We start from the raw sequence: 14,289 nt of genomic DNA, 5'->3' as shown, positions 1-14,289 counted from the left end.
TATTGATAAATATTACCTATATAAATGTCAATAGATAAACATCCCTTGACAAGGGCACTTCCCTCAAAAATTCCCTAGACCTGATCCTAGGGTAATAACATAAAATAATATCTCTTAGAACATTAGGTCAGCATTACCTAGCCTAACCTAACATAGCATTACCTAACCTAATCAGTATGTACTGCGGCAGTCACACGCTATTTCTCATCAGCCGGCATCTGAAATCATCACATGTTAAGAAATAAAATCCATTAACACTCACCAAGAGAGGAAATAGTGCCAAACTTCAAGGTTGTGAAGATAAAAGCAGCCATTTCCAAAGGTATAACATGTAGATTACAGTCTTTCAAAGTTTCCATAATGAAGGCTGGAGTCAAACTGGCATGGTGCTGTGACACCTTCCTTGATGGGGCAGTGCATAATAGTACCCTCATAGTGTCCTTTATATATCTTGCAAATAAGATGTGTCTCATAATAAAATGCTTATCGTTCAATGCTTTTGATACAACTAACAAGCTCAGGTTATGTATGGACAAAAAAAAAAAAAAAAAAAAAAAAAAAAAAAATTTCCCCCACATATGAACTACTTCCTGAGGTGCATAGGAAATGTTCCAGGGCTCAGTGTGTGAAAGGAGCTGCACTGTACACACAATTTGTGAACTTAGGCTCTGAGAGGGACCTCTGATTTCAACATGGATTTGTGAGTTGACTATAAGTGCGCGCTGTCTAAAACTTTTACAGACGTACATTACAGTAAGTATACTATATCATGATGTCAATGTTCAATGGCAAAAGTAAATATTAACCTAAACAATAGTCTGTTTACTGGAACCTGAAACTGAGCAAGGTATATGAACTTGTGTGGGTTTGTAAACCAAACTCTGATTGTATGGCCATACATTCACAACTATGATTACAGAGTTTATTTTATATTTGTCATAATTAGTGTTTATTATAGTTTATAAATACTAAAAAGAAAAAAAATAAAGTAAGGAAGCAATAAAAAAATACATTATCAATGAGTTTGAGCTTGATTTGGGTGAAGACTGCTGGTGAAGCCTTTGGAACAGTGCTCTCCCACACACACCTGCAGGGAAAAGACAAAAAGAGGACAAAACTACAAGTTTCACTCCTTCCTACCTCAACCTGCATTACATGCATTGGAGGGCCCTCTGTCTTTCATTCTATCTCATTTATACTCTTCATGCATTTTCTAAGGAAAACTTAATAACCACTACATATGTCTGGTTATCCTCCTTGCAGCATGCAACCCCATCTGGTACTCTGTCTACTGTCATTCTCTCTCATCTTACTCCATTGTTCCATTCCTATGTCCTCTAACATGTTTTGTCTTTCATCCTCATACTTCTTGCATTCTAGCACTAAATGTTCCACTCCTCTCTTCCATCATACCTGTCTTGCAGCCACCTTTTGTCCATCTCTGTACACTACTATTCATTTCTAAGACTTCATTCTGATCTTGAACTCCATAAATTGCATCACAAAAACTTTCAATTCCAGACTGGTTCTCTCTTTTGTATTATTTGTGTTGACTTTTCAGTCATTCCTCTCATCCATTTGTCTTTTCTCTCTTCCACATGCCTATTTATTTCTCTTTTGCACACACCCATTCTCCTATGTGTTATCGCCCCTCTCACATGTATTCCTAGTTCTGTCCACATTTTCACTTTTATTGAGTCTCATCCACTTTCCATGTATGTTCCACTCAAACATCTATTTTTTCACTGACACATCCATTTTCTGAAGTCTAATTCTACACATTTAAAAAACCTGGCTTGGCTATCCTTGCTCTAAATATGCCCCATCCCATTGGTCCTCTGATCACTTCCACTGGTACAAACATATCTGGGGGTACCCAGACTTTTAGACCAAGGGTAATGAAAAATGATCTGATCCTCATGAAACTTTTATTGAAAGATGTTAATGGTAAGATGAGGCTGCAACAACATGAAGACGATATCTGCAATAATTTTTTATATTTTTATATTTATTTTATAACTAAATCCACATTATCCATTATAACTTTAAAAGCAAACTGCCACCCTCCATGAAATTCTGTCTTTCTATAGTGTGATATATTGTTTACAATGTCAACAACATGATTTTTCCATTTCGGCATTGTGCGAATTAAAAAAAAATCAAAGAACGATTTTTTTTTTTTTTGACAATTTGAAATTTTAAGATATTAAAATCTTAACACAGTTCACACAAAAGGAAAAACCGTCTTGATAACAATATAGCACATACATTGGAAACTACTGTAGGAAAATATGAATATGATTGGTCAAGAAATGGTGGATATATAATGGCTTGAAGTCGAAAAAAACTTGCGAGAAAACACCGCTCAAAGTTAGTGGTCCCCCGGGGAATAGATGATGTCCCTCTGGAGGCGCCTGTTTCTCATTTTCTTGGTTCTTGGTTTGTCCATTCTCTTGTCCTTCCTTGTAAGATGGTCATGAAGGATATGAGTGTACATTACACCCAAACGCTGGTGTAGATTACTGACGACGTAGCCCACATTGTAGTCTGCCTTTGCTTACACTACAGGATCAGGAGCAATGTTTATCACTTGTCTGTGGCAATGTGCACAAGTAATTGTCACATAGATGTCAACTTGGTGATGGATGAACTTGCACTGCAACTGTGACTCGAAGCACCACTTGCACGCTACACCCTCACAAAACTTTACCAAATCTTCCTTTCTTATCAGTAAATTCGAGAGAGATTTCTTGTGCTCATTGACCCTGGGTGACAGCTTCTTCCATTGCTGTGTGCCAGTGAGTTTCTGGCTCGCAGTGGAGGTGGAGGGTTGAGAGTTCGGTGATCGTGGTGAGGTAGCGACATGCTGGTCATGAGGCGATGAGTTGATCAGCTGAGAGGCTTGCGGCGGTGATACTTCGCGCGACTGCTTGGTGTTTTTTTGTTTGCCCCGGGCTGATCTTGCCTTGCGAAGACTCTCCTTTCTTTTCTGACGAAGCTTGGATGGCCTTGTCATGATGAATAAGGAGCCGAAGTGAGTATCAGTAACTGGAAGGAGCGTGCTCGATGGATGCTAGACAACAACCTTCTCTCCAATGACGTCTCAAGAACGAGTGAGGTTTGAACTACGAGGCCGTGACTGAGGTCCTAGGCTCTGCCCTCGGGTAGTGTAGCTGCCATGCTTCGCCAGTTAGCAAAACTTTGAATTATTTATTATTGAAAAAAAAAAATCATCCAGGGCTATGTAGGAAGCACGTGACGCATCGCGGCCCGGTTATTTAAATCACTGCTGAGCACATGGGACCTTTAAATGCCATTCATGAGCTTTAAATGAGCCTTAGAACTCTGAAATATTTACACGATGTTGCTAGAACACTGCTTGATTTCTTGAGGCGGGAAAATCCAAAACACGTTTTGGCGCGAAAACGTCGATTTTTAACCCAGGGTATCCCCTTAATGCTATCCTACCTACTTAGTTCTGCACCACCTCTTTTCTGTCCAGTTCATTTCTCATCTATGAAGTGTCCTCCAATCCATCCATGATGTTAGGAACAACCACAACCTTCTAACATAACATCAACATTCCCTTATTTTTCATTGTCTAGGTTTGTCAGAACTTCATTAAACTCATGTTATTTTTTGAAGTGACTCATGATACCAGTGTGTGTTTTTTTTTTATTAACTTAGGTAGGAAGTGTTGTTTTTTTCAAGCTTTTGATTATTTTTCTGAAGCAAAGGAAACAACATAAACGTGGTTGGTTATCTTGGAGTATTCTGTTTAATATTCTCACTGCAAATATTCCACAAAGCTCAGACACATGATAGAAAAGCAGCAAAGCATGTAAGCAACATAAAATCAAAGCTAAACGTCATAGGTAACAAAATATTCCTAGTTTCTTACATAGAACTAATTCATAAGGAACTAGAGTAATGATTTGTGGGGCATCCTGTTATCAAATGTGACCAAGTTCTTTTATGGAGTATGCTTCACATGTACTGGGGGGATGGGGGAGATGCCACTCATACCACAGTTTTCTGCAGAGTGGAATCAAGAGCTTTTTTGTCTTATCAACTCCTCTCCTCTAACTGACTGTTTTCAGCCTCTCTCTCATTGTTGCAGTGTTGCATCTCTTGCTATCTTTTACTGCTATTTTTATGCTACTGTTCTTGATCTTGCCAACTGCATGCCTCCCCTCCTCCTGCAGCCTTGCTACACAAGACTTTCTTCTTTCTCTCACTGCTATTCTGTCCATCTCTAATGGAAGAGTTAACCCATATGTATTCTCAATCATTCATCCCTTTCTATGGTAAACTCTGGAACTCCCTTCCTGCTTCTGTATTTCTTTCTTCCTATGGCTTGGAAGTCTTTCAAGAGGGAGGTTTCAAGACACATCTGCTTTTTACTCTTTTTAGGAGCCAGCAACTCATTGGGTCTTTTTTTTTCATTATAATTTTGTTGTCCTTGGCCAGTGCCTCTCCTACATAAAAAAAAAAAATGTTTGGTTAACTTAAGAAGCATTTCCTTTACATTTTAACAAATAAAATTTTTTCCAGTGTGTGAACCCATGGTGGAAAGACAATCAGTAAATTTGATTTTTTCTTGTCTCAAAATACTACTGATAAATTTTCTTTCTTAAAATTTCTCTTTAAAATAGGAATGTGTCATAATGAGGTGCATCCATTCTGCTGGGAAATGCAGTAGTATATTTCAGTATACATATGCTTTTGTTTTCAGATTGTGGAAGTCAGTAGTGGCTGGTGCTGTGACGCTAATATTTGTATTATGTGTTGTAGTGCCTCTTGTCTTCCACTACTCACCGGGTCTACAGCGATTCTTTTTGTTCCTTAACACAGGTATGAAGTGGTGGTATTTATTTGTTATTTACAGAAGTTATATCAAGATTATATAGGTTGTTTACATTTTTAGCTTATATGCTGTAATCTAGGAATGAGCAACTTTCACTTGTTTATTGTTGGATGAAAAGTTTTTGTTAATATTTCATAATTGTATCTGCATAAGACTTTAAAGCTTAAAATAGTAATTTTTGTGTCTTGCTTTTCATGGCATAGTTTCTATAATTTTTTTTTGGCTTTGTATACTTGATTTGACAATGGTTTCAGTAATGTGGTGAGTGTTGTATTGCTGACTGCAGCTTTTGCCAGCACTTTTATTTATTATTTTTTCTTAAGCTTGTGAACACTGACCTCAGGGGTCTTGATTGAATAGACATACTTCAGATAGCATTTATTAATACACAAGTTTTCTGCACTTGAAATGAAGATTAGGAACATTATGTATGTGTATGGTGCATTACAGTGTATTTTCAAGGTGTGTAAGAAATGTTAAATTTTAAGTAATCTATTTAACAGTGATGAAATGTAGAAAAGGTGGAAAGGAAGGATGATTAGAACTTTGTCATTCAAGGTGTAGGTGCTGGATAATGCTGGCTGGGCATTGTGGGGACACATACATACTATCTGTGAAATCATGAAGTCAAGATGATGTCCTCTGCTTACGCCTTGGGATAGAATGTTGCTTACCACCCTTCCTTTTTGCTCTATCTAAAATCTGATAGTAGTATTGTGTTCAGGAGAAATTTCTCTATTACATATCACTTTTTACTGAAGAGTATTATATTGATTTCTTGGAAAAAGCAGTATATAAGAGTGGTACAAACATTTATAACTTCCTCTGTGGCTTGTGCTTGCACTGCCTTCTTTATTTATAGTTCATTTGAACTTTTAAGACACTGTCTTCCTTCTGTCCAGTGATGAAGAAACCAAGTATTGTAAGTATTCACAAAATAAGTCTGATACAAGGAAGAAATAGAATTTAGTTTGAACTTTGGTGAGACCAGCTGTGCTAAGTGGGAGATGGGCTGAGTGAAGCCACTGTCTAATCAGAGGTGGCATCTGAAAGATAGTTTAGGCTCCAGTATGGGACTTTGAAAGCTCTGCCACTACTCAGCATTATGCCATTGGCTTGAAAAGAGCTCCTAACTATCTTGACTTTCCTATGGTTTGTGCAGGAAGCTTCTCATCAAAGTATCAGCACTCAAAACTGATGCAGCAAATAAACTTTGCTGCAAAACTTTAGGAGACATGAAAAAATAATCACAGTTGTTATATTGTTTTGAAAATCAAGCCATATTTTTCAACATCTTGCAACACTAGAAGATTTTTTTCTGTTATTTAGAAGAAAATAGGCAAAATGCATTTTGCCTGAACAAAAAAATATGAACTTACATTTAAGTTTTAGAAATTTAGAAATTTTCAGCTTGCCAGTATGTCTTTTGGCATAGAGTTCATGTAATGTACTGTACATGAAATATACACTAGGGAACTGAGCCCAGGGACAGTTCTCACCTGAAAAGGAGGTCTGATTCTTATTGTTTAAATTTGTACTGCATTGTCACCCTCACTACATCACTTGCATCTGTCCTGTAAACCTCACTGCCTCGTGTATTACATTCAACTAACCTTGTTTTTGGAGGCAACTCTTGAATTTTTTCTTCTCACCACTGATTTGCCTGTAGCAGGCTAGTGACAAAAGCAAAGACATCTGTCCTGATTCCTTAGTTATGAAATTTACTGCTATCTTGTTTTTACTTTTTATTGGTAAAAGGGCATACTGATGTATTATAAATTAATACTTTATTTTAAGACTGTAAGTTAAAAATGTGTATATGAGAAAAAAAAAAAAAACTTGTCTGTAACTTGTTGAACAATCTGGCTTGGTTTTCAGGAAAATATAACAATTATTGTCATCTACATTTTTGCTACAAAGTTTATTGACAGAGCTTCTTGCATAATGTAGGGAAGTCAGGTAATAAGGGTTTTTAGGCCAGTGGCTCAGTTACCCATGAGACACTTAGTGGAAGCCTCTGCATAAAAGTCCCCTGTTGCAAGTTAGAAGTGAATGGCCTATAGTAGAGTTTGAGTGCTTGACCAACCAAGAAAGGAGTGTTTGGATGGGGAGAGATGGAGGTTCTTCTGTGGTGGGATTATCTGAGGGATGCTTCTTGAGAGAGAGAGAGAGAGAGAGAGAGAGAGAGAGAGAGAGAGAGAGAGAGAGAGAGAGAGAGAGAGAGAGAGAGAGGAAAAATCATCCTCAATTTTTCCCCAATAAAGGTCCAGTTAATAAATCCAGTACTATGCAAGAGAAGAGATGCAGAAGGGAAAGGAAGGAAAGTTGGAATGCTTCCGTATATACTTTAACGTGTTCTTCTCATCCTTAGTACTTTGTGTTTGAAATGGAGGAAGACAGACTAAACAGTCAACCAATGTGAACTGTGGCAGTGTCAATTTGCTCAGTTACTTTGTCATCTGTCAAATGACAGATGACCTGCACTTTAACACCTTTTTTTTCTTTTTCTGTGTGTGAGTGTATGTGTGTGTGTGTGTGTGTATGTGTGTGTGTGTGAGAATTATAATGTAAGGATGTTGAGATATGTTAAGGGTTGCTGCATCCTTTTCTTTTTTCTTTTCCTTTTAGTTACGACACCAATAAGCCTCAATAGGCCTGAAGATGTGGGCCTCCCTGGAACTCGTAATTTTTATCTTAAGACAGACAAAGATGTTACTATTGGAATATGGTGAGTTTATTTCATGTACACAGTGAAATAATTGTCTGGATACAGTAAAAAAGCACATCAAATATGAAGAGTATAGTTATTTGTATCCCAAAAGTCAAACTGATTTAATTTTGCTGTATCCAGACAGGTAAGTTCTTGATGCTTAACACACACATCTGATAAACCTAATATATATATATATATATATATATATATATATATATATATATATATATATATATATATATATATATATATATATATATATATATATATACAAGTTAAAGTAGTCCATGATCTTTACTTCCATAGGTGCAGTAGTTTGAGTCCTCTAATTTAGAACAATGATTCACACACACACACACACACACACACACACAATGATGAGGACAAAGTAATATGTAGAAGGAAATTATGAAAAAATCTTTACATCAGGTATTGATGCAAAGCAGCAACTTATTTGGAAAGCTGCCTTTGTTTAGAGGTTTCATGTATTTTTACCAACTAACTGCTTACAAATGAGGCGTCCTGTGCCAGAAGGGTGTAACCCAAAATTTGGTGGTTTTTAGTTGGTGCTGGATATGGGGACCAGAGGCCACTATTAACCATGTGATGGAAGTTTTCAGGCAGAAAGTGGCTTGGTGTTGGTGGTATGAAGGCTTGAAATAATGTGTTCCCTCTTGTTTCAAACTATAGGGTTAGATCTTGTGTGGGACCCAGAAGGACATATGGTTGAACAAATAGGAGAGCCAGTTCGGTACACACCCACACGACAGCCAATCTGAACGCTTGGCACCATGTAGATGCCATGCAGTTGCCTCTTTAACTCACGTAAGATGATACATGAGTGTTTCCTCTTATTCTCAGGCAATATATGAGGATTAAATAGACAATCATGAATTCTTGTGACACTAGTATGGAGCAGGAGGCTCATACCCCAGGCAGGAAGAAAACAAAGAAGCCTGAACAGTGGAAAAGTCTGTAGTGAAGAAGAAAAGACGGAGTAGGGAGAAGTATGTGAGTCGCACAACAAAGATGGAAGTTGCAGCTCACACTGTCGGTCCCCCTTGTTCATATACAAAACAATGCTATCAACTGATTGGTATGAGTACTCATAATATAATAATTAATTAATCTAAAATATGTGTCTTTAGGTATTTTCAGGTCTCCAAACATAACTTATATATATATTTTTCAATTTCATAAATTTTGAAAAAAATCAAAATATCTACCAAGCAGGCTGATATTTACACATTGTGCATATATTATCATATATTTTAATTTGTATATTTAAATTAGAAAATATTGCAATATTTAAGGTTTGGCTACAGAGTAGGGTAAAAAAATAAAGCAAAAAAAAAAAAAATGCATAAAGATCTAGACTGACTGATTACTTTAATTTTAATAGTAATGCATTTTGTACAGTTATGTGCAAGTTATCATTACATAACTTTAAACTGAATTTATTCAAAATTTGTATTTCTGGGTTATGCCCTTGTGGTGCAGGATGCCTCAAATCTTTAGAAGCAGTGTGAAACTCTTGATTCTCCTCTTTGGTTAAAGATAAGATGGCCAAACCAGTGAGACTAGGTATATTGGGTTTGAATGATGTAGCAGCATACTTTTCCTTGATGACCTTACAGTAGACACCCTCTCTGAATTTTCCATACCAGTAAGTTCGTCCTTCTTATACCAAATTCTTGCCAGTAACACTTATTTACCTGGCCTTGGAAATGGTACTACATGATAAGTAATACAGTAGTAATACAATGTTATGCTACCATTTTCACCTGCAGCTCAGGATTGCAGTTCAGGAGATCTATACATACAATAAGAATATGATGGAGCACCTTGTAGGCATTTTAGATGCTCTTATTTAGATTAGGGTCCATTAGGTAATACCATGTTTTTATGACTCAGTTTTTTTCTAGCATGAAACTGTGAATTGCAGTTGACTGATTTCTTGTACATGTCTTTTCATGTGGCATAGTTGTAGCAAATTTGTCAAATTGGCACAGTGTGCATTCATTATTTTCCCTTATTTTTCAACTATGACTTTGTTTATGTTTGTATGTTTGTACAGATAAATCTTAATTTGTGAAGGACTTAGGCTCTTTTATGAATCATTTGTGAAAATTGAAAAATTGTAAATATTTTCTTTTTCTCTTTTGGCCTGCATGGTATAGTATTTAGCAAGATACTTTTCTGCATAATTAAATCACATCCCTATGATATCATTGAACATAATATGGATTCATAGGAAAAGACATGATACTTCCCAGAAACTATCTATCAGTAATGACCTACTGTAATGAAGGTAATTGATTTTAAAGCTTGTTCATTATACCATATATTGATATTAATGTATTTCAGGTTCATTTATTGCTGGCTCATAGCCAGCACTAAGTTTGCTACTGAGTGGAACAAGTAGACAAAAAAGCATGAAATCAGAAAGAAAATGTTCAGCCAAAGGTGATATTTTGTTCAAGTAAATATGCCCTGTGTGGTATTGGACATACTGTATATTTTGGAATAATTGTTGTCCTGCCCACAATGGCATATCTGTGTATGTCTTCATATAAAGATAAATTTTTTTCATAAAGGCAGTTAAGAAATTTATTAAGTTTGGAGGTGATGTATTGAAAGTAACATGCAGATTTCAATAGACATAAAGAATTTTTTTTGTGTGCCAGTAATCTTCGTACTTCTGCTAATCAGCTGCAGTGGCAGTAATTCCACAATCTATCAGGTCACTTTTCTGTTTTCAGCAATTATTTCTCTTTCTATCACTTGGCTGTAATTCCTCCATCCTTTCAATAACTGTCATCTATCCATCAATGTCACTAGCAGATTTTTTTCTGTCCATCAGGCCTGGGAAGATTAGCCTCAACTTGTATGTTATAGTCTTACTAATAGTCACTACTTATCTAATGGTAGCCCTTTCCTCACAACGTAATCATCATACCAGTATCCCAGTATTAACTATTCACCAGTTACTAGAAAGCCAAACAACTTTGCCTGTTTTCCAGTGTCACCATCAGCAATTCCTATTGTACTTTGCATTGACACCTCTTACCATATTTATACCCTTCTGTGGAAACAACAGTAGGACTGAATTTTATTGTTTGCTACCTATAAATACTTAGAGTGCATCCCAATTGTTTAATATTTTGTGTGCCATATGTACAGTACATATATTCTGGCTGTCATTTTAATTTTTTTTTCTGTACTATTATGAAACATTGATAATAGTGTACAAGAATTGTGATAAAGCATGTGAATAATGTTGCAGTGATCATCTTTGTATGCAAGTGTATGTAAATGATAAAATATCTGATTATGATATAAAACTTGCATCTACATTTGTATATTCCAGGCATATACTACCAAGGTCACTCATTCACTCAGTCCCTGATGATGTAAGAGAGTGGCCAGTCTGGTATGAGAGCAGTCTGAAGCAGCAACAGCCCATCATTTTGTATTTACATGGTAACAAAGGATCCAGAGCTGAGAGTCACAGAGTTGAATTGTATAATAAACTTCGAAAAATGGATTACCATGTCATTACACTTGATTACAGAGGTAAGGGTATTTTTTTTTGTTTGTTGCATTGCAAGACACTTTTTTTTATAATTGTTTGATCTATCTCAATATCTATCCATATATTATCTCTATTATGCATTATGTATTCTATCATATTCTGATCTAATGTTTTGTGTCACCCTCCACTAGTGTAGCAAGAACTTATTAAAACTATCTTTGGATGAGTTTTGCTTGGTAATATTGCAGATAGTTGAATGATGGTGCATGACAAAAGTCAATGGAGAGTAGTTGTGAGTGTGTAAGGAATGACATAGCTCTGCAACCTCTGATGGAGGCACTGTACATCACTGGTCTCACACAGGTGTGGTCCAGTTGGGTTTGGTAGGGGAGAGTACTTGTTATGAAGGAGCCTTGTTCCAGACCAAACTGTCTGAGCTTTGTAACTTATCCTTGTAAAGTGAGGGTAGGAATACTTTCTCTTCTCCATCAGAAGCCAAGAGGCTAAAGGACTGGTGTGAATGAATGTGAATGTGGCTTGTCTTGGCTATCTCCTGTTTTGGGGAGGCAATCTTGGTGTATGTATGTGTACTTGTAAATACAAATTCTACATTCATGAATCAAGACAAAAAAGTAAAATGAACTTAAACATAACAAAAAATATATATCTCAAAAGTTCATAAGTTGAGGTATATTTACAGTTGAAAGATACTACAATAAGAGGAGAGATTCACAACCCATGGATTTAGTGACAGTTAAGGCTGAGCTTGATAATGGAAAATTATGAAGATTCAAGGCTGTGTGCACAAGAACAACTGTTTTTGTTGTGTGTACAGATACTATGGTTATCTCTAGTTTAAACATTTTTTGTTGTGTGTACAGATACTATGGTTATCTCTAGTTTAAACATTTTTTGATGTGTGTACAGATACTATGGTTATCTCTAGTTTAAACATCAGTATAAAGTTGATAGAAAAAAATCCTTGATACTCACAGACACCTGAATCTAAAGGTAAAACTCACGGGCTGTACTAACAAAGAATTAGGATTTGATCCTAAGATTGCGTCTAAGAGTAAGAAGATCTTGGACTGCATCCTAGTAAAGATGCGAAATTAGTATGTCATCTCAAAGAGCGTCTTGGCATAGCCGAAAACATGTCAAGTGCTACACATGTCGGTTGCTTGGCTAGAAAAGAAAGGAGAAGAACCTTTTGCAGGCTGATGTCTCAATGCCAGGTGCCACTGCAAAAAGCAAGAACGAAGCTTAGCAGAGAATTACAGACTGCCTGGCAGAGTAATATCCAAGTGGCCAGTGGTCTGTAAAAGACTGCCAAAAGAGGTGGCAGGTTATTCAAGCTGTGGCCAAGACCATCATAGCAAAGTACAACCGAGGCCGTTCTGCAGCAGGTGAGAAAGTTTGATATTATATTTGTCTTGCTAACAATATAACAGGAAATATTTTTTGTGTGATTTTTTATATTTTTTAGGGCATTTCATTAGGTGTGATTAGTTTAGGTTATGTAAGGTCAGTTTATTTATTTATTTTTTATTTATTTTTATTTATTTATTTATTTTTTTAATGTAGGAGGGACATTGGCCAAGGGCAACAAAAATGCAATAAAAAAAAGCCCACTGAGATGCCAGTCCCCAAACAGGATCCAAAGCGGTAGCCAGAAATTGAAGGATAAGTGTCTTGAAACCTCTCTCTTGAATTAATTCAAGTCATACGAAGGTGGAAATACAGAAACATGCAGGGAGTTCCAGAGTTAGGTAAGGTTAATCTAGTTATGCTTTTAATCCTTTTAGGGATGTTTAGGTGAAACCACACACCCATGCAGTTGGATTGGGTTAGGTTGAGCTTGGTTAGGCTAGTTTGGTTAGGTTTGATTTCTTTAGTTCAAATAGGTTAGGTTAAATTAGTTTTGTTAGGTTATGTTGGTTTGCATAGATTAGGTTATGTTATATTAGGTTACTTTGGTTAGGTTAGATTAATATATTTATTGAGCTAGGTTAAGTTTTCTTTTTTTAGGTTTAGTTTAGTTGAATTATGTTACTTTGGTTAGGTTAGATTTGGTTAAACAGGTTACTTTGGTTAGGTTAGATTAGTATAGTTAAGTTAGCTTGATTAGGTTGAGTTTGATTAAGGAAGTTAATTTGATTAGGTTAAAGTAGGTTACTTTGGTTAGATTAGATTAATTTCATTAGGTTAGATTAGTTTAGGTAGTTTAAGTTTGTTTGGTTAGGTTGTTTGGTTAAATTATGTTACTTTGTTTAGGTTAGGTTTTTTGGGTTTGGTAAATTAAATTACTTTAGACTTTGGTTGGAATAAATTAGTTTGGTTAGGTTAGATTAATTTAGGTAGGTTAAGTAGTTTAAGTTTGTTTGGTTAGATTAAGGTTGGTTAAATTAGGTTACTTTGATTGGGTTTGGTTAGGTTATGTTAGTTCATCATAACCTTTAAAAGTTCTTTATTTACTTCCTCTTTATTATGTATTTTTTTATATAGTAATATTTGTGGTGTAATTGTTGCACAAGTCCACTATGATCAATATATAATTGGAGGGTTATGAAGGTATAAGTAGCTCATTGAGATGCTTTCACTTATTATTGATATTATGATGTTGATAATTTCTTTGCCTAACTTTCCAGGTGGCGACTCACCACTAGCCTGCTGTCAGAACTGGACAGCCTTGTGGTGGACATTCTGGGCACTAACAACATTGTCTTTGAAGGTTGCCACGACAGAGGTCTGATTCTTCCAGCAGTCAAAACAGTGGAATCACTTGCTTCAGCAGCACTGAAAGAATTGAGGTACTGTGTCATGCATCATGGTCTTTTCATGCTCTTTGGGCAAAAATGTTTCCATGTTGGTACTCTATATAAATATTTGTCCTTGACACCTCAACTTACACCTCTCACACATTTGCCATCTTCCAAGTTGCCTTCCTTTCCTAATAGCTTCTGCAACTTTATGTACACATTTAATTTTTTAATTTTTTTATTATAAAGTGTTTGCCTTTTATTCTTTCGATATGGCCATGCTATCTCAAATACACTTTCATTGCTTGCACTCTTCCATCTTGTCACTCCACATGCCCCTTTCAAGTAAGTAACTTCCACAGCATGCACTCTCAAGGCATTATAAAAACACAACATAGCCAACTTACAATATTAT

General features: G+C 36.0%; 1 protein-coding gene across 5 annotated transcripts in view; it reads left to right on the top strand.

Moving 5' to 3' along the window:
• The window catches only part of LOC135101610 (lysophosphatidylserine lipase ABHD12-like), a 41,088-nt gene that overhangs the window by 2,242 nt on the left and 24,557 nt on the right, over positions 1-14,289 (top strand). For 3 of the 5 annotated variants that reach the window (XM_064005814.1, XM_064005813.1, XM_064005812.1), the window contains exons 2-4: positions 4,736-4,854; positions 7,496-7,595; positions 10,951-11,156. In XM_064005814.1, coding sequence (XP_063861884.1) covers positions 4,736-4,854; positions 7,496-7,595; positions 10,951-11,156 — 425 coding nt within the window. Of the gene's footprint in view, positions 1-4,735; positions 4,855-7,495; positions 7,596-10,950; positions 11,157-13,846; positions 13,926-14,289 lie in introns of all 5 variants that reach the window. The other 2 variants (XM_064005810.1, XM_064005811.1) reach the window with 1 other exon arrangement.

Source organism: Scylla paramamosain, chromosome 6 (genome assembly GCF_035594125.1).
Source record: "Scylla paramamosain isolate STU-SP2022 chromosome 6, ASM3559412v1, whole genome shotgun sequence".
Classification (NCBI taxonomy): domain Eukaryota; kingdom Metazoa; phylum Arthropoda; class Malacostraca; order Decapoda; family Portunidae; genus Scylla; species Scylla paramamosain.
The sequence above is the reverse complement of the archived record's forward strand: the minus strand, read 5'-3'. Positions and strand labels throughout refer to the sequence as shown.